We start from the raw sequence: 21700 nt of genomic DNA on the forward strand, positions 1-21700 counted from the left end.
AAATTTAGCTTTTTTTAACTAACTGATGCAGCACACAGAAGAGAAAAGGAAGGAGGAAGTCCTACTTAGAAGCTTAACATCCCTGAATTGCATCTGTAGCTAATGGAGACAAATAGATGTCTCTTGAGCTCCCGTGTAAAATATGTGTCTAAGCCTGGTGGAAGAAATAATCTCTTGGGGGCCTCCTGTGTAACAGCTTTGTGTTTCAACCCCAACTTGAGATGTAGAAGAATCCCGTATCTCCCCTGCCTGATGCTAACCCAAACCTCCCTTTTCCTTTCAAGACAAAAAATTAGCTTTGTCATTTCAAAGAAAAAGAGGCTAATTTTCCTATTACTGCTCAGTTCCTTGTGGTATCGAAGATATTACCTTATTTTAAACAGGTTATTTAAATTACATATATTTTCATTTTTTTCATTTAGCTCCTTTTATTGTATTATTTATTTCCACGGCAGATAGGAGGATTTTGAATGTATCGGTTATTTCTCATTAGAGAGAATAGCGCTACGTAAGACAGTGACAGGCCAGCCAGCTTCATTACTTTCCAAAATTAGTCTACTTAGAGCATAGGTTCCTTGTCCCTAAGATATTTAGACAAATTTTCTATAAAGAACTTTCTCTTCCATCCATTGTGCATGGTCTAGCACAACGTAAGCTTTCACGATTGGAATAAGTAGGTTGAGCTGTACCGCCAATACAACCATTATTATAGTAAAACAAAGTAAAAAAAAATAATTCCCAGGTCTGAAATTTTATCTCATCCTTTCACATGGAGTCTGGATGAATGTTCCTGGACTACACCAAAGGACGTCAATTCTTTCCATTATACAGACACCAGCAGGAGTATGGATTATTTCATTGTGAACGAACATGAGAGTCTTAAAACTACCCACTTGGGTAGGTCATTGGACTTTTGCCAATGTTAAGAAATGCTAATAACGTCAAGAGAGGTCAGAGATTTACTTTTTATTGAACCTAATAAAGATCCATCATTTCGCTCACTCTTTCTCTCCAAAGTGGTCGTTATTTACCCCAGACTGAACACTACTAGTTAGATGATTTTCAAACATTGTTTCCTTCCTGTTTCTCTTAATTGGGCTGGAGGTACAATGACCCAAGTGAATTGGAGCACTGAAATGCTAAAAACAAAGTACATCACTTATTTCTCTCCGATGCAGCAGAGCGCGCGCACACACACACACACACACACTTACACACATGCACACACGCACACTTGCGCACAGACACACTATTTTAAGTCCCAAATATTGTGTTGAAGCATTTCTCCCTCACATATAGGCTTGGGAAGAATTTAGTGCTAAATAAATGCTGCCTCAAACCAGGCAAGATAAAACATAAATCATTGCATTAAAAACCTCTAACAAGTCTATCTGCTTTTTGAAATGACTGGGAGATGAAAGAGAGGAGTCTCATTTAAGAAGGCCCAGCGGAACAGTTCTGCATTTATATAGCTGTTATCAAAAGCAATTCATTTGGAGATCAAATAGACTGACAGATAGGACAAGCAGGGGATCACTACTGCCTTCAGGCAGCCAAAAGCAAGGATGGTTTCCCAGTACCATCACTAATATTGGGTCTAGTCAATGCTCGTGTCTATTATGGCTCGCAGTAACAGCCAGCTGAATGTTAATATACACTTCTTAGACCCCGATTCGATGCCGATTTGGAGCTGAGGGAGTAAATAGTGTACATCCCTTTCTCTGCCTTTTTTCCCTCGTCTTTTTCTTCTAGGAGTACCTCCTTTTGTAAGCATTGTGTGTCTGATTAGTGTTTACTTCTTAAAAAGGCAATGCCGCCGAAGACAAAAGCAGGTTTCCCCGTGTCCCGTCGGCACCGACAGCACCTCTCTTCCTTGCCTGCCGGAGACACGCTGCTGCTTATCTACCCAAAAAGCTCGATGCTGTTTGCTCCTTCCAAAATAAAAAGAGAAACGCTGCGCCAGCCCAAGGCTGGCTGCGATTTCTCCAGCGCAAGGATTCAGCACACCCATAAGGAAAACTTATTTTTGCCTCTCCAAAACCACTACCCACCACCGCTGTGGTAAACTTGATGACTTATTCTGATCCGAGCCACCTAAAATATGTTTACAGTACGAAATAAGACAGGGTGAAGGAGCGACCCCTGGTTTCGAGATCAGGTAGCCCAGAAACGGCTTGTGTTTACCCAGTTTGAGACAAACCTCCTCAAAATGATACTATCTAATCCACACTACATCACACTTACAGCTTCTCAGGATCCCATGAGATGCCTCCATGGCCCTAAAACATGAATATTATTTTCTGCTGTTTTTTTGTATTTTTTTTTTTTTTTTCCTAATGTGAGGTCTGCCTTATGGCCACAGTGGTGTTTTTATTGCATCACACTGAGAATATATGTTGCATGCCTTGGGGTGTATTATGAAAGGAATTTAGGATGCTGCAGAGTATAAATTCTGCCAAGGATTAGCAGATTCCTCCCAACCAAAAGTAGCCATAATTATACTCCAACCATCTTATGATATATCTTAACAAGGGATTTGGGAACCAAATGGACTGGACTTATTTCTTACAGAAATCAGTGCTCCGCGAGATGCAACTGCCTTGAAAAAGGGGGATTTCAACTTTCTAAATGAGTAAAATAACAAGGCAGAATCAGCACAAGGGCCAAAATTTGGAAGATGGCGTGAAAGTGTATGGAGTGACGCTTGCAATCAACTTCTTTGCTGTATTTTTTTTTTAATTATTTTCTTTTTCTTTTGTTTTAATTTTACATAGTCAGATGCAGCCATCATTGTATGGAGAGCACTGGAGACTTGTTCAAGTGATAAATTACTGGGTGCTGTAGGAGGAAAGCAAGAAACACGTAAGCTAGATAATTTTTCCAGGAAAAAAAGGGTACTTGGAGTTGTGGAAGGAACAGGAGAAGGAAACAAAGGAACCAAAAGTAAGAGAAAAAGGTGGGGTGGAAAATATGTGAAATTGAGTGCAACTGGTAAAAGTAGAAGGCAATACATCAATTCAGGATTTAGGGCGTGATATTAACCGATATATAAATATTCCTTACAGGCACTGAACAACAGTTAAAAATTTGGCTCTTAAGTCCTACAAAATATCCTGCTTCTAGTGCATAGCCCCCTTTTCTTCAACGCAGAACTACAAATTGAGTCGATCAACTCAGCCTGGGAAGGGATGCACAGAGGGCAAAGAGGGAACATGTTAGAGAGGGAATGACCATTCACTCCCTCCTCCATTAAAAGAACCAAGAAGTATAAAATAAATAGCTTAAGGGCCAGGTTGGAAACATTCCAAACGACTATTTCTTCAAGGAATACACCAGTGAACTCATATGATGACACTTAAAACTTGCACAGGTTAAAAAAACAGTAGGATAAATAAATGGCAAGAAATCATCAAGGAACGTTAAATAGAAATGGGCTTCCTCCGAGCTGTGAGTCACAGGACAGTAGGAGAATATGCCAGGGAAATATCAATCTTTGCTGTCATGCTCTTTCTGTGGCAGTCTGGCCACTATTAGTCACTAGGTTAAATGGACCTTTGATGTGGACCAGCCAAGTTATTCTTATGTCGCCATCACAAGATGCCTCTTTCCGGTTCTCTGCTGGGTCTTACTCTTTGTTCCACAGCAGAGCTGCCCTGCAGATAGTTTGCCTGCAGAGTTCTTGATCTGCTGACCTGAGGACCTATTCATGGGTTAGATAAAAAAACCCACTGTCAATGAAACAAAGCCATGGTCCTTCCAGTGCAGCCAGCTCCGTCGTAAGGAAATGCAGCACAACACTTGGATGCCGAAAAAGATGGGATGAAATACTAATTATGGTAAGACTTTACAAAAAAAGGCTATCTGCCCCCGTGAGAGTCCAAGCCTCCAAGCTAGTCTCTGGTGGAACAAAAGTAAGTTGTCAGATTTGAATAATTTCCCTGCATGTAGGTAAATCCTCACATTTCTACATCCCCCACTCCACCCCCTCCTTCTCCCCCCTCTCTTCAGTTTTGCAAACAAGAAAAGAAACACTAGGAGCTATTTCACTGGATAACCATGCAAATGAAACAGGAGATTTAAATGTCTTAGCAAGGAGATCAGAGACACAGTTGGAAACAGCTGTAAGGGGCATTGGAATGATTATGAGGGAATAGGATGGGTGCATTATTTGGCTTGGTGACTTCATTAGTGATATTTGGCATCAGATGCTCAGCTGGTGTAAATCAGAAGAGCTCCTCTGTGTCTGCTCACCCCCTCTGAGGATTCACTTATTTGTCCTGAATATGGATTTCTACATTATTCTATTTTCTTTTTCTCCACTGCATTGGTCTCCGGGCAGCATTTTGAGAATAGGAATTTAAACCGTGAGAAGATATTTTGTTAGATGGAATAAAACTCAGGGTACGTCTGTTACCTTGAAGATTTTGAGGTCTTATTAGAGACAAATTCTCGACTGAGCTTGCCTACCAGTAAATGAAAGGTAGGAATACAGGATCCTTACACAGCCTAAACCCCAAAATTCCCAGTCTCTTGCTATTCAAAATAATTGTTGAAAATGTATCAGCTGTGGCTTTTTGTCCATACAGCAATATCAAATATCTGTGTAAAATTCAATAAGAATTTTCCCTTCTGAATTCCATGGTCCTTCTTAAATATTTCCTGAAATAAAATAACTATGAGATAGGAGTTTTTCTTCATTTTTATCTTTTTAGCTATTTTCACAACAGATATGGAATTACTGCTCTGCTCCAGAAGCTCAAGACCTGCCTGTACTTTTACTGTTTTTAAAGTGGAAGAATCTTTAGCAAAAAGTAGGAACATGATTTCTCTCCTTTGATACATTGTTTGTACAAATCACAATGTGTCCCTTGTTTTTGAATCTCTACCATTCAGTCTTTTTTTTTTTTTTTTCTATTTGAGGGAGGTGGGAAGAAATAAGCAATCATTTGAGACATCCTGTCCAACAATATATGTCAAAAAATTCACCCATTTCTGTCGATGGAGGTGTATCTACAGATGGAAAGGGTAAAGAAGAAAGAAAACCCATTTCTTTTCATGCAGCCAGTGGACACACAAACTTCAGACTAAGTAATGAAAGCGATTGCACCTGTATTCAGCAGACAAGATGTCGGTGGGAAGTTTTCTATCAATAACAGCAAACTTCTCCTTTTGTAAAAGGAGGTGTCCCCACCTTTCCTGGTCAAGCCAAGAGTGCGTGTCCCAAACAGTGCATAGTCTATTGCTTCCTCTGCCCAACCACTTGGGTGGAAACCTATCTAACACAGGGGAAGAATTTTTGTCTGTAAAGTGTTGGAAAACAGACAACTTTGGTCAATGTCTTCAAAAAATATCTGTATTGAGAGGATTATTGAAAGCTTGGGGAATTTGATTTTCCAAAGAAGCTCATAAAACAAAAATGTTTGAGGAAAACAGGCAGTCCCTGTGAAATGTTTAAAGTTTAGCTAAATATTTAATTTTCTATCAAAAAAAAAAAGAATGTTACAAATTTTGATCATCCTCATTGAGGGATCTAGCATGGAACCACAGTATCTTCCATAATAATTCTGGTGGTTATCAGGGCAAAGTCAGAAAGGAAAGATCGAAGAGTCATAGAAAGATTTAGGCTGGAAAAGACCATCAAGTCCAATACACAAACCTAACACTGCCGAGTCCACCACTAAACCATGTCCCTCACCCCCACGTCTGCCTGTCTTTTAAATACCTCCAGGGATGGTGACTCCACCGATGCCCTGGGCAGCCTGTTCCAGTGCTTCACAACCCTTTCGGTGAAGAATTTTTTCCTAATATCCAATCTATATGTCCCCTGGTGCAACTTGAGGCCATTTCCTCTTGTTCTATCGTTTGTAGCTTGGGAGAAGAGACTGACCCCCAACTCGCCAACCTCCTTTCGTAACCCCAGTTCCTTCATCTCCTCTTCGTAAGACTTGTTCTCTAGACCCATCACCAGCTATATAGATAGACATATAACACTGCAAACCTGTCTCCTGTAGGGAGATTTAAATAATGCGGATGCTAAGCAGAAAGACTGAAACACTGGCTAATGCTCTGAAATCCATAACTGTTGGGTTTTTCTGCCCTTCTTCTGTGTGCCTATGAGCAAACTGATGCACTTCATCTCTACTTGCATTGCCCACCCCAAACTGTGGGGCTGACTTCATTTGTATCTGTGTGATAATGTGGAAATTCTTGTTTGGAAAGCACGTGAGAAAAGCAGAGTTGCATTGTCAGTGCTGAGAGACTGCACAGGGCAGTGTTAAAGTCGTTCTTCACCAAAAGAGCTTGGTACAGGCAGCAGAGGTGTGGGGGGTCAATGGGACTTCTTCCTGATGAACTTTCAAAGTCGTCAGTTCATGGAGGTGCAAGTTCAAGAAGCACCTCTGCAGAAATCCATGTAATTATACACCAAATGACACGAACCCCTGGTCAGAAGGTATAAGCAGAAGGTATATAAAGCACGCAGTCCTCAAGATGATGGTGCTTTTAGAAGGTCCTTCATGGACAAGGTCTAGGGACTCTTGTTAGTCCGAACTGAATCTGCATTCACCATAGCAAACTGCAGAGGCACCTTTCAAGTGGTGCCAGAAAGGCAAAATCTTATCTCTATGAATACCTTGATCAGTCATCTTATGAGCGGGCACCAGTACATCCTTTTAACGTACCACGGCCCATTGTGTGTAAAGAAAATGTCCACGTTTTAAGCCCTCGGTGCTTTCGTTTCACAAAACACTGTTCACAAGATAACTGCAGGCTGGAGCCATGAATCCATTTTGCCTTATTTACATGAATTTTCCACAGAGTCCTTCAGGAGGTATCACACTCAGCACTTCCCAAAGGAAATTATGTGTATAAAATTCATGAGAAATCCTGCTTTCTCTAGAGTATTAGTAGACATCTCTCTATTATGCAACCCAGGAATATTATAAACCAATAAATAAACCTTGAGATGAAGGGTATTTGCCTCACTGAACCAAACATTTTGAGAAGTGCGGGGACTATATGTGCAGTGGTTTTAAAAGATAGTCTTGTGTTTTGGTTGTTTTTTTTTTTTTTATTTCTGAAATATCCGTGGTGATTAAGATCAGAGCAGTACTGGTTTAGCCTCTGCAGCAATCTTAATACCAGAATATGATTCTAATCTGTAATCATCCTTGTAATACGCCTATTTTATCAAGCAATATTAATGAGCCTTATATATGTCATATCCTGGTAGAGCAGAGGAGGAATTTGATGGCTTAATGCAAGTGACTCTTTCCAATTTTTTGTCCATTTGAACAGAGTAGGGCCAGGGTTCATCTGAAAAATGAGTTTGTCGCTGAGCTCAGGCTTCCCAGTCTGCCCATTATAAAAATCAATGCAGAATACATAGCTGTTATAGACTTTACAAAAGTGGAAGGTTATTTGAAGCTGCATTTTTGGAGTTACTAAGCTGTGTTTGGCATCACAGTTTGTATTCCACAACAGTTTGTACTCCACAGATCTGGGAAAGACTTAACCTAATGGATGGCTTTGAAAGAGGGCTTGTATAAGCAGCAAATTAACCACATTTACCTTTTAGACCTTATCTAAACCAGATAATGGACCAGATAATGGATCAGATAATGTCCAGAGAATGGACCTCATGGAATTGGATGGGCTTTGGAGTCAGACCAAAAGAGACACAGGTGGCTGCTGCTACACCCATTACTTATCATTTCTTCGGAGACAGCCTCTAGCACTTCACTGGAAGCATCTCTCACATTGAGGGGAACCTTGTGAAAAGCAAGTCCTGAGATTCATAAGCAAAAACCTGTCTTAGCTTCCTAATAATGCAGTCAGAGCTTTCCAGGATTGCTTACCGAACCTTTGTAAGATGACATGATTAGGCAGGAAAGACTTAATTGTATGGGATTTTTCTTAATATTAGAGGGTTGAAACAGCCCTGGATGGATAAAAAGGACTGGAAAGTGGTGTCAGAGGTGCGCCTGGCTGCCTTGCTTCCTTTCCTGGGCTCTCTTCTGTCTTCCCCTTGCTGCGGTGGGATATGGCACTGCCACCCTCAGCACACCTCTCCCAGGATGCAAGGGGAGGTCGCACACAGCCTCTCTTGCCTCTTCCTATGTCCTCCACCATCAATGCTGCAAGAAGTAGCTTCCTTTGTCCAGCAATAATTCCTGCTTGGTCTTGGGAAAATGAAGAGGGATGGGAAAAGGCGGTGGGACAAGCCGTCTTCTGAAAGACACAAGGAGATTGCTGGGCCAGTGCAGGAGCCAGGGGAAATCCTCAGGGATCTTATTGGTCTCTTCTGTCTGTTGCCAAGGGTGATGGTGGGTGTAAAGATGACTGCAGAGACCTTTGTGGAGTGTGCCAAAAGTGGAGAAGGAGGTGTTCAAACAAAACCATTTAGTCTTCTAGTCAAAACTGTGGCAAAGATCTGCCACAATCGCCCCCTCCCTTACTAAACTATTTGCTGATCGCCTCACTCTTCACATCCCAGTAACTCCACTCCAAATTTGCCTGGCTTATGGTATTTCATCTACGCAATAGAAAAGCTCTTTATTTTCCAAATTCTGTTTCACCTACAGGTATTTTTAGACTGTGACCATGTCATAAAATCAGCACTTTCAGAGGTGTTTTATTCCTCTGTAAGACTAAGATACAGGTAAGAGATGCCAGGTGAGGCATCTTCTGAAGGTACCCATTACTGGCTACATGGAAAGCCTAAATGACCCATTTACACCGGGCGTTTAATTTCCAGCTGGTTTAAAATTCCTGTTTTTTTAATTTTATTTTTTTGCTATGCAAAGTGTTTTCCCCATCTGTGTTTCCTTTGTGAACCCTCTACAAAATTATAAACAACTTCTTGAACTGGAGAGATCAAAAACAGAAGCAGTATCAGTCGTGGAATAAAAGCAACCTCTTCTTATTTAAAAGTTTTGTGTCTATGCAGCAAAATAACATTAGCTCCTTTGTAAGACCTTTATCCTGAAAGAAATCATCTTTAGTTATTATCTATTATGACGACAAGTTGTTTTCAGTCACCAGCTGTCAGAAAAGAAACTCTGCCTAGAAAATACAGCCATATCCTTAAGTACAATTTTTCTATCATTATAATAAAATGTACCTCACTTGTCTGAACACGGTTGATCCACTGATCCCACAACATAAGCGATCTGTCCTCTTATTTTATTTATCATCCCCTGAATCGCCATCTAATTAACCAATTGGCTGAATACCAACTTCTAGATTATCTTTGTGTTTATAGATAAAACACTGCTAAAATAGCATCAGGACAAAAACTGATCCCTCTGTGACCAGACTAGAAAGAGACCTGCTCGGCAGAGACTTCTATAAACACATCGTGAGGCTGTCAGCCTATTTTTAATCCACTTTAAGGTGTACCATGTTAATTTTGTGCATTTTTTTTTCTAGTTTTGTAATCAAAATGTCCTGGTGCACCAATTCAAATGCCACACAGATGCCTATTGCTCGAATACTGCTATCTTTATCGACTGAACTTGTAATCTCATCAGAAAAAAAGCTATCAATTTAGTTTGACAGAACCTATTTTCCATAAGCCTGTGTTGGCTGACGTTCACTGGATGTCCCTTCTTTATTTCTGAGGATGGGGGACTCTAGGGTATGAGGGAAGAGAGCTTGCCATAGCATATACATCTGCAGCTTCAAATTCGAGCACCAATTGTCGGCTCGTCTCCTGGAGACTACGGCAGTCAGAAATGGCCCTGAAGTTATTTTATGCTTTGCTCTCTCCAAATCAAGACTGTCCTGTCTAGAAATCCAAGGAGGCCTTTTTCAGTCTCTATATAAATAATTCTTTCATACAGCCAACATTATTAGTCATAGTGTGCAATTGGTTCTGTATTAGAATAGTAAAGAAGCCCACTGGCAGTGTGAAATGACTGATCTCCGGTGTGGATGTATCTGGAGCTCCGAGTCCCAACAGCCGTCTACCTTGAGGCATGGGAGAATTTAAGTTGGTGAGGCGGAGGAGGGATTGGTGATATTAGGGAAGCTGACAATTTGTGTGACATGACAGCTGTTCTGCACGGACTGCACTTTTCTTCTCCTTTTTTTTCTTTAACCCTCAGCACCTTGCAACCGAAACCAGCCTACATACTCTATTTCTATTTATTTCTATTATTTCTATTTCTATTTCTATTTCTATTTCTATTTCTATTTCTATTTCTATTTCTATTTCTATTTCTATTTCTATTTCTATTTCTATTTCTATTATTTCTATTTCTATTTCTATTTCTATTTCTATTTCTATTTCTATTTCTATTTCTATTTCTATTTCTATTTCTATTTCTATTTCTATTTCTATTTCTATTTCTATTTCTATTTCTATTTCTATTTCTATTATTTTTGTTCCTATTCCTATTCCTATTCCTATTCCTATTCCTATTCCTATTCCTATTCCTATTCTTAGTCCTAGTCCTAGTCCTAGTCCTAGTCCTATTCCTATTCCTATTCCTATCCCTATTCCTAGTCCTATCCCTATTCCTATTTGTTTCTTTCTATTTATATCACTATCACTATCGCTATCACTATCTCCATCGCTATCACTACTATCACTATTACTCTTTTGTTTCAAGGGTGGTTTCAATGGCAACTGGGATGCCAGGATTCAACTGCGCTTGGAAAATAATTAGAAACAGCCTCAGTGTTTAGGACCCTGAAGCCTGAGTGGGCAAAGTGGACCGAGGTACGGAGAAAAGCTCTATTAGCATTCTCATTTTGCACGTGAGGAGCTGAGGGGCAGAGACATTAAATGAGTGGCCTAAGGTCGGAGAGGGGAATTGGTGGCAGGATGCAGACTTGAACTGAGGACAGCTGATATCCACCCTAATGCATGAGCTGCAAGTCTTGCCCTGCGTTATTTTTCAGTGTTGCCTGTCTCCATTTTCCTCTCTGAAACAGGATTAGATAACAAAAATGGTGTAGTGAATTTGTCTGAGGACAAATAGCCAAGGGAAATGGCTGCTTTTGCTGATTTCTTTTTCACTTGTTCCTAGTCCAGGCTTTAGTGGGTTGCTTAACTCTTCCCTGCTTCATGTTGCCTATCCCTGATTCATGGACAAGGGCATAGCTTTTCCTCCAAAAGGAGTTAGAAAAGGCAGTGATTAGGGCTGGAAGGAGTCTACTATTTGTCTTTGAAAGGAAAACCAGAGGTGTTGATTCTTTTTTTTTTAAATATGAAAGCATTTAAATGTTTTCCAGAGTTTTGGGGGACTGCATAGACCTTCAGCCTCCTTGAAATGAAGTGGTGTAGGCAATTCTTGAAAGACCTTCAAGATGAACAGGAGGTAACGGGCACAAACTTGAACATAAGAAGTTCCATCTTAACCTGAGGAGGGACTTCTCTCCTGTGAGGGCGGCAGAGCACTGGCACAGCTGCCCAGAGAGGGGGGGGAGTCTCCCCCTCTGGAGCCATTCCAAACCCGCCTGGACATGTCCTGTGCCACTGCTGGAGGTGCCCCTACTCTGGCAGGGGGTGGGACTGGGGGAGCTCCAGAGGGCCCTTCCAACCCTCACCAGTCTGTGATTCTGTTATTCTGTGTTGGGAACCTTGACTCACCTTGTGGTTAACTCTCAGGATCATGAGATGGGCAAAGCCCTGAATCCCTGTAACATCTTAGGGGCTGCCTCAGGTGGGGGAACCAGGCAATCCCAGGACCCTCACCTCCAAGGTAAGATGGTACTGGAGATTATTGCTAAGAGGGGGAATTACAGAGCAGGCAACTATTTTCAGAGTGAAAATTTGTCACAAAAATTTTGCTTGTGCAGTATTTGTGCACTCCACTATGCTTTTCCCATCAGAAAATAACTCATGATGAGTTGGGAACTGATCAGTGAAGGACCCCTCTGGAAGTAGGAAGTGCATAGCCAGATTAAGCTGAAATGCCCACTTGACAAGGATGGAAGTCAACCACCTCATCTAAGCTACACCCGCAGAGACACAGACACTTCCACAGGGTGATCCAGCCCGTCCTGCAATAGCTGTGCATGAAAAGTGAGGTAAAACACCCACCTGAGTGCATACCTGACTGTAATAACCACACGCATGGAAGAGTTAGATTGATCAGACACCTAACTTTTAATAATTAGGGGTAATGAGTGTAGATGAAAGGTAGGTGGTCTTGGTTTTGCTCCTCCACTGGGAGTCTCAGAGCGCAATGGTCCAGTGCTTCCGGCATCACACGCTAAGATGGAGGGTTGGTTAATCGGTGACTTTGTCAAAAATATTCTCCAGTGCCACCTCTTGAGAGTAAAGGAAAATTTGTTTTGTGTTCAGGGTTTATCCCATATATGTATTGTCACTCTCTTAATTTCAAACTCTACACAGCCTGGATAAACAGATATAAATGTCTTCCCACTGTTATGGAAAGGAACAAATTGTTTTATGCTCTGACTGTGAATATCAAGGAAGTCAAATCAACCATGATTTTGCTCAGCAACAAGAAGCCTTGAATTAAAAGCTTCTTTTTCTGCCAATTTAACCTCTCACAGTGGACCAAGAATCTCATCCTCAGAGAAAGAGAGGTATTAGGACCCACAGCAAAGAACTTCTGATGCCATTCACTTGGGAATAGTGTTTCAGACTTCAGTACATCATATAATTTACCACGTAATTTTAGATTAAACAAGTGGATACTGAGTCATCTTTGGACTCATAAGCTACTAAGCCCAGTGGTGGACATGAAGATAAAACATCCCGATGGGCAAGTCTTAAAAGGGAGTTGCAATTTATGCTTCAGCTAATCATCGTTGCTGTGTCTGAAAACAAGAAGGAAGCATGAGGCATAACGGAATGAAATGTAGCATCCTTCTCCCTGCAATGCACATCTTTTCTCTGGGATTAAAATAGGGTTTGCATTTTAAATTTTCATTTACTAAACAGAAAAATATTTTACTAGGAGGGAATGGTATTAAGGAGAAATGATTCTTTGTGTGCCCTCAGGCCTGGTGAAGACAGGATTTGATTTGCTGTGTTAGGCTGGAATCTGGATTGATACACAGAGATGAGAAGGTGTTTAATAAAATTTACATTTCATTTTCTCACTTGACACCAGTCTCCTGTCACTCACCAAATGAAGGGAATACGACAAATAACTTTTGTCAGCACCTAGACACGGAGAGACGGTCGAGGGGGGGGAGGCAGAGCAAGGGTGGGATATTTTTAGCATCATTCCCTTTGACGGCTGCGAGACTTGGTGCGTCTTGGGCACCGGCTTCATCTTTGATGTACTCTGTAAGGGAGAGGTGCTTCAAGAGCGAAAGCACAAATTAATCCAACCACACCTAGCCCATCCCTGGGGATGGACAAATGACCTGCTGGGGAACGAATGGGATAACCTACACCCGAAGCAGCAGAGCAGTTCAGCGCATGCTCCACGCTCAGCTTGCGTGTAGCTCCTCTCTCTGACAAACGCAGTGTGATCTGGCTTGAGTCCATCTTCCACAGTGCTCCTGCAGAGATCCTTTTCCACACCATTGTTTGGGCCGCGTCACCCGTTTCTGTTCTTCTTCTTTCTCTACTCATCCCAAATTCAGGTGACTGGTTTTAGCACTAAACCCTTTCATCCCAGATTTCTTTTCACCTGAATTTTGGTTTCTAATCAAGGACCTAAAACCAGGGTCTTAGTCAGCCTAGTCTTGTTCTTCACTCAATGCTTCAGAAAAATTATTGTTTCTAGAGAAAACTGAATACTTCTCTGGAAACATTGGAGCTACCACTTACTGCATAAGGTTTAACTGCACAAATCCAAGGGGAGGGAGATATTTTGCAGGAGGACTGAGTATATATTCTCCTTTTCTTCTGTTCCTGTGGGGTACTACCCCTTACCTTTTCAGCTGAATTTTAGTCAGGTCCCTGCATCCCACAGGACTGTACTGGGACCAGTACTGTTTAATGTCTTCATCAATAATGCAGACAGTGCGGTCGACTGCACCCTCTTCAAGTTTGTAGATGACAGCAAACTGTGTGGTGCGGTTGACATGACTGAGGGACAGGACGCCATCCAGAGGGACCTGGCCAAGCTCAAGAAGTGGCCTGTCTGAACTTCATGATGTTCGACAAGGCCAAGTATCTGGGTATACAGGCTGGGGCATGATGAGATTGAGAGAAGACCTGCCAAGAAGGATTTGATGGTACCGGGCGATGAAAAGCTGGACATGAGCCAGCAATGTGCACTGGCAGCCCAGAAAGCCAACCACATCCCGGCCTGCATCCCCAGCAGCGTGACCAGCAGGGAGAGGGAGGGGATTCTGCCCCTCTGCTCTGCTCTGGTGAGACCCCACCTGCAGTGCTGTCTCCAGCTCTGGAGCAATCAACATAAGAAGGACACGGACCTGTTGGAGCGAGTCCAGAGAAGGCCACAAAGATGCTGTTTAACATCTTTGTCAGTGACATAGACAGTGAGGTCGAGGGCACCCTCAGCAAGTTTGCTGATGATACCAAGCTGTTTGGTGAGTTAGACACACTGGAGGGGAGGGATGCCATCCCGAGGGACCTGGACAGGCTGCAGAGGTGGGCCCAAGCCAACCTCATGCAGTTCAACAAGGCTAAGTGCAAGGTCCTACAGCTGGGTTGGGGCAATCCCAAGCACAAATCCAGGCTGAGCAGGGAATGGTTGGAGAGCAGCCCTGAGGAGAAGGACCTGGGGGTGCTGATTGATGAGAAGCTCAACATGAGCCAGCAGTGTGCGATCACAGCCCAGAAGGCCAACCGTATCCTGGGCTGCATCAGAAGTGTGGCCAGCAGGTCAAAGGAGGGGATTCTGCCCCTCTACTCTATTCTGGTGAGACCCCACCTGGAGTACTGTATCCAGCTCTGGAGTCCCCAACAGAAGAAGGACATGGACCTGCTGGAGCATGTCCAGAGGAGAGCCACGAGGATGATCTGAGGGGTAGAGCACTTCCCTTATGAGGAGAGGCGGAAAGAGTTGGGGCTGTTCAGCCTGGAGAAGAGAAGGCTCCAGGGAGACCTTCTTGCGGCCTTCCAGTCCCTAAAGGGGGCCTATGGGAGAGCTGGGGAAGGACTTTTTATTGGGGCATGTAGCGATAGGACGAGGGGGAATGGCTTTAAACTGGAAGAGGGCAGGTTCAGGTTGAACATTAGGAAGAAGTTTTTCCCTGTGAGGGTGGTGAGGCACTGGCACAGGTTGCCCAGAGAGGTTGTTGAGGCCCCATCCCTGGAGGTGTTCAAGGCCAGGCTGGACATGGCCTTGGGCAACCTGGTCTAGTGGGAGGTGTCCCTGCCCATAGCAGAGGGGTGGAACTGGGTGATCTTCAAGGTCCTTTCCAACCTAAACCATTCTATGATTCTATGATTCTATGCTGCGAGGGCTGGAGCCCTTCTGCTATGAGGACAGGTTGAGAGAGTTGGGATTGCTCAGACTGGAGAAGAGAAGGCTCCAGGGACACCTTATTGAGGCCTTCCAGTACTTAAATGTGGCTCACAAGAAAGATGGGGACAAACTTTTTAGCAGGGCCTGTTGTGATAGGACAAGGGATAATGGCTTTAAACTAAAAGAAGGAAGATTTAGACTAGACATAAGTAAGAAATTTTTTACATTGAGGGTAGTGAAACCCTGGGCCTGGGTTGCCCAGAGAGGTGGTGGATGTCCCATCCCTGGAAACTTTCCAGGTCAGTTTGGATGGGGCTCTGAGTAAACTGATCTAGTTGAAGATGTCCCTGCTCATGGCAGGGGCACTGGACTAGATGGCCTTCAAAGGTCCCTTCCAACCTAAATCATTCTATGATTCTGTGAAAAACAGCTATGATGACTACCAAAGGTGCTTCCTAAGTTGACCTCATGCTCCACAGAAAACTGTGCTTTTCTTTGGTTATGTCACCTAATATGTGAAATCTTGTGTCTCAGGTAGCACCTACCTCCTGTCCGCACCCCCTAAAAGCACACCCCTTTTATACATTAGAGAAATCCCCATGCAAACACCCTTTGTTGGTGTGTTATGAAATCTTGGAACAATCCTGTGGTGTATCTGGCTTTTGTTCTTGGGATCATCTGTATAATGTTGATCAACTAATCATCACCCAACATTTTGCACATATTAGTAGGTATAAAACTGGAATAATTTCAAGTACTGGCAAATGCATAATGGTTGAAAACATTAAATCTAAAAAAACTTGTGAAACTGCATAATCAGTAAGTACCCATAATCACCCTTGGAGTATTGCATCGTGCAGCTTTCCTGATCCAGTGAAGGTTTTCTCTCACAGTTCCTAGTCCACTGAAGTTTTTTATCAGTGTAATTTCATTCTTAATAAGGCTATTCATTGCAGAATCAGAAGCTCAGAGAAAAGCTTTCTGACCGGATACTTGCCTCCTTTATTTGCCACTTATACCTCTCATCCTATAGAAATAAATGCCATAATGAATGTCATAATAAATAGGGATTGGGATTTATACCATATAGAGATGATGAAAGGGTTTATAATCTCATTGCTGTTATTTGGTTTTTCTTTTTTCTTTTTTTTTTTTTAATTTTGTCTTAGGCACACAATTCCTTCAACCCAGTCTGTAATTAATTTTACTACATCACCAGTTATCTCTGCTCCCTAACCAGGCTTGTCATTTTAATTTTTCACAGGCTTTCTTTTTTTCTATCCACGTGCCTGTTCCTGTATCTTCGTGAAGTCTCATCAACTCTGGCCCAAAGCCTTAGGCAAATTTATCTGTAATGCACTCCTCTACTTCAGACATAAGAGGAAAAAATATCACTTCCACAAAATGGGGGGGGAGGGGAAAGGAAGAATAATTTTGACCATACATTGTCTAGGAATTCAGACGAGCTTGAAGAGCTTGGTTAAAAATAAGGCATCCTTTCAGCTACACTCTTATTTGTGTTGATAAAGGAACACAAGTGCTATTGGAGATGGGACTACAGGAAAAGGTTGGCAGGTGGAAAGCCCAAATGACAGAATCATAGAATCATAGACTGGTTTGGGCCGGAAGGGACCTTGAAGATCATTTATGTCCAACCCCCTGTCATGGGCAGGGACATCTCCCACCAGCCCAGGTTGCTCAAAGCCCTGTCCAGGCTGGTCTTAAACACCTCCAGGGATGGGGCAGCCACAACTTCCCTGGTAAGCCTGGGCCAGTGTCTCACCGCCCTCACAGTATAGAATTTATTCCTGATATCTAATCTAAATCTCCCCTTTTCCAGTTTAAAACCATTACCCTTCATCTTATCACTACACTCCCTGATAAAGAGTCCCCCCCATCTTTCCTGTAGCCCTTTAGGTATTGGACGGCTGCTTTAAGGTCTCCCCGGAGTCTTCTCCAGGCTGAACAACCCCAACTCTCTCAGCCTGTCCTCATAGAATCATAGAATTGTCTAGGTTGGAAGGGACCTTTAAGATCATCAAGTCCAACCGTCAACCTTGCACTGCCAAAACTACCCCTAAACCATGTCTCTCAGCACCACGTCTACCCGTCTTTTAAATACCTCCAGGGGTAGTGACTCCACCACTTCCCTGGGCAGCCTGTTCTAGTGCTTGATAACCCTTTCTGTGAAGAACTTTTTCCTAACATCCAATCTAAACCTCCCCTTGTGCAACCTGAGGCCATTTCCTCTTGTTCTATCACTTGTTACTTGGGAGAAGAGGTCGATACCCCCCTGCTACACCCTCCTTTCAGGTAGTTGTAGAGACCGATAATGTCTCCCCTCAGCCTCCTTTTCTCCAGTCTCAACAACCCAATTCCCTCAACCACTCCTCATCAGACGTGTACTCCAGACCCCTCACCAGCTTTGTTGCCCTTCTCTGGACACGTTCCAGCACCTCAATGTCCTTCTTGTAGTGAGGGACCCAAAACTGACTATATGCTCCACCACACACTCAGTTAGTGCGCAGCACTGTGGGAAATCAAGATCGATAATGCTGCAGTTTTATCTGCAGCTAAAGATATTTTAGCCCTGCTTATTCCATTAGAGTTCTAGACATGCAAGTTATTACTTATTCTGCAAACAAAATATGGATAAACACAAGTATTGTGAATTAAAGGATTAATTAAAGCCCTTATCTGTTTCCAATATGTCTATTTTTTTTTCCCCAAAAGAAGACTCCTTTCAGCATACGTTCTGACATTTGTAATTCTGTACTATTTGCTTTCACACTGCTTGGGTGCGAGAGTCACCTACTTGGAGTAGAACCACAGAAGGGGAGTGGAGTTCAAGGGATGGAGAAATTGGATCCTCTACCACATGAAAGCATCTAAAACTGGGTATCAGCTATGGAGGAAAGAAAGGGTCTCCAAATCATTTCACCAAACCTGGATGTCTCTGCAAGGTATATCTTTTTATTCAGACCCTGAATCACAAGCCTTAGAGATCTACCATGTCAATTCACATAAAATAATATTTTGGCCTCTGCAGAAAGTACTGTAAGAAATTGTTTTACCAGATCATGGAAGAGGTCAGGAAGGCTTCATCCTCAACTGTAGTACGCCAGAACAGCTCCTGTGCAGTCAGCCAGAAACTTTGCTTGACGCAGACTAATTTCACCTGAAAAAGATGCTTATAAACACAACATGGTGCAGGAGCCAATGCTGGTGAGTCTGGTTTTGTGCCTAGAAAACTGTGTCACTCACTGACCAGAATCTGCACCTTAGCTCCTTCAGCTTGAAGTGAACTGGTTTGTGGTTGGTTTGGTTTGGGTTTGGTTTGTTGTTTTTTTTTTTTTTTTTTCACATCATGGTTTCTTATCTTCTCTTCCATTGCTGTTCTGGCCAGAAAGCTCATCTTTCTGCTTAAGTATTTTTTTCTGCAGAGGTCTATAAATTTTATCTTGTGCCACCAGGCCACCTTGCAACCAAGAATTTTATGGTACGGGGAGGGCATAATAAAGTTCCTCATCTTCCAGCTCAGTAAAGCAAAGCACAGAGGAATTCTCTGAGCAACTGAAGAACATCAGCATTATTATTATCATTCATAAAGAGCAGTGTTTATAACAAGTCAGTGATTTAAGAGTGTCATAAAATGATGCCATGGTGAAGATTTAACTCAGTAACATACTTTAATTTAAAACAAAAATAACAACACAGATTAAACAAGGGAGGAATGGAAGCACTTGAGTCACAATGAAATGGAAGTTTGGGTTTCCTCAGAAAAGGGAAAAGGTTTATGCATATGTGGACATTCTTTGAATGAAACTAAAGGCATGATTGGAAGAAATGGGAAAATTCCTATATATTCATTTATATGTATATTCCTATATATTTATTTATATGCGTACGTACCAATCAGAATTGCTCTAGACACTAAGACTACATCAGTGCTGGTATATTAAAGCGCCAGAAATCCAATCCGCACTGTTGACTTGTTAGGCTAATCCCTGAATGCTTTTGAATGTAATCTCAAAGCTGACCCAGCTAACGCTCCCCTAAACAACCCTTGGAGAGAGTTTTAGAAGTGCCAGAAGGACTATTCCCAACAGGCAGTTTGGGTGCACCCAGCCTGTTTGGGAAGCTAAGAAAGGTCAACGTCATAGACATGGCCACAGTCTCCCGTTGGCTGCAGATCCAGGCAACAGGTTCCTTTGTCCACGCGCAGCGTGGCAGTCTGGTTCCCCGTGTTAATATATGTGTGTTTTTATCTGACCACAGAGACAAAGACTCAACTTTGCATTCAGTGCAAGCCAGGCAAAGCTTGCTTTGTCAGTGGTCCACCATCTCACATCACTTCTCTTACACCTCTGCTGCTATCACGGCAACATGCTCTCCGAGGTCATTCTGAGGTTTGGGTATCCTTTCGGTCTTCTCTCTTTCCTTGCTGTAACCAGCTGAAGGCTGGTGGCCGTCCTTCTGGCTGGAGCACCCCGAGGCAGTTGGCTGCTGAAGTTCCAGAGAGTCATCAGGAAATGTTGCTCTGCATAGCTGTTGGCGACTGTCGCTTTTCCTAGCAGAAGAAAAGGGGTCTCTGACCCCCGTCTTAAACTCGACAGTGCTTATCTTTCTCACTGATTTGGCTTCACAGGGCTGCATGTTCAGCTCCTCAGGTTGTCCTGCGGCATGTCCCATTGCTCCAGTTCCTTCCGTATCTGTGAAAGCAAAACTTGTTTTGCTTTACAATAATAGTACCTTCATTTTCCTTACCCTTCTATGCCTTTACTGTGTGTTAACGTCATTAATGAAAGAAAAAGCAGTTATTGTTGGAGAAATGATTGCAAAGGGCCACAAATTTTAATTTGATGGAAATAACTTGTTAAAACCAAACAACCATAAGCTTTTTCCACAAACAAATAAAAAGCAGCCAAAATAGCTGGTTTGTTCTTATTGATGCACTGACAGCTCCTAGAGCATCTTCCAAGGGTTGACAAATATTTCAATAAATGCTTAATAATAAAGTATATCGAACACAGACGGTTAATCAGCTATGTATTGCTAAGACTGATAATAATTTTAATACTACACACCTATAAAATACATCAACCCTCTATGAATCAAGATGTCATATAAGGTAGAACTTTTCATTTCCAATGGATTTGAATCCTACTGAAGGCAGAGCCTTGAGTGCTACTCAATCCTACTCAAGGCAGAGCCTTGAGTGACCTGCAATGTTGTATAAAAAAGATGATGTTGAAAAAACCGAACTGTATATCATACATTTTTCATGTGAAAACTAAAAATGTTTACATCTTAATAAACCAAATGGTTATCAACCACAGAGGCAGAACCTCTTCTAGTGTTACAGCAGATGGCTTCTGAGCTGACAGGGTGTGCTGTCACTTCAACGCAAGATTGGCAGTCTGCTTCATTTGGATGCTAAAAAAATTTGTAAAATTCTTGCAGTCCTCTCCCTTCCCCCTGAAAATGAAATAAAACCAGTCCAGACCCAAAACTTTTATACTTGTTCCAAGTCCAGAACTACTCCTAGATCACATATGTCATGTATTAGTGGACAATATCTGCTTTTGTTGTCCATTCATCAGCATATATTATAGGTCCTTATCACAAATGACCCCAGAAAATGTACTGTTATCATTCCTTATTTTTCAGGTTTCTCCTTGAAGTTTAACCCTTAGCAGCATGCAACATTCATTCCTGTGGTTTTTCAGACCTTTTCCTCAGATTCAGTCTCTTCTCCCTTTCTTTAGTTCATTAATTGGAACTCTATTTGCTGGACTAATTTTGCCCTGTCTTCATTTATTTTCTACAATTTCCCTATTTCTTCATGCTTACACTCGCTTTTCCCGTTAAGAGGTGCTGCTTTTTTTCAACTTGTACATTCATAGCTTTCAATTTCAGGATTGTACCTCTTGGAAATCCACTGCAAAGTTGTCAGTAAATTTTCAGTACTCACGTTTCTGTGTTTTCCTTCTTAAGATTGCTTTAACATTAGGTAGTTGGCTGTTTTGAAGTACAAATTACATATATCACTAGGTTCAACTAAGGGAAAAATTAGAAGGGCCAAAGCCCAACTAGAACTTAATCTGGCTGTTGCTGTAAAAGACAACAAAAACTGTTTCTATAAATACATTAGCAACAAAAGGAGGTCTAAGGAGACTCCATCTTTTATTGGACGTAGGGGGAAACAGTGACAAAGTATGAGGAAAAGACTGAGTTACTTAATGTCTTCTTCGCCTCAGACTTTAATAGTGAGACCAGTTGTTCCCTCAGTACCCTGTCCCCTCAGCTGGAAGACAGGAAAGGGGAGCAGA

General features: G+C 42.2%; 1 protein-coding gene across 1 annotated transcript in view; it reads right to left on the reverse strand.

Annotated features, from left to right (window-relative positions):
* Positions 1 to 19727: 19727 nt before the first annotated feature.
* Positions 19728 to 21700, reverse strand: part of PKHD1 (PKHD1 ciliary IPT domain containing fibrocystin/polyductin) — a gene marked incomplete at both ends in the record, with an annotated part of 274861 nt that continues 272888 nt past the window's right edge. The window contains one exon of the mRNA XM_082481732.1: positions 19728 to 20080. Coding sequence (XP_082337858.1) covers positions 19728 to 20080 — 353 coding nt within the window. The remainder of the gene's footprint in view (positions 20081 to 21700) is intronic.

Source organism: Vanellus vanellus, assembly GCF_965231255.1.
Source record: "Vanellus vanellus genome assembly, chromosome: 3".
NCBI lineage: Eukaryota > Metazoa > Chordata > Aves > Charadriiformes > Charadriidae > Vanellus > Vanellus vanellus.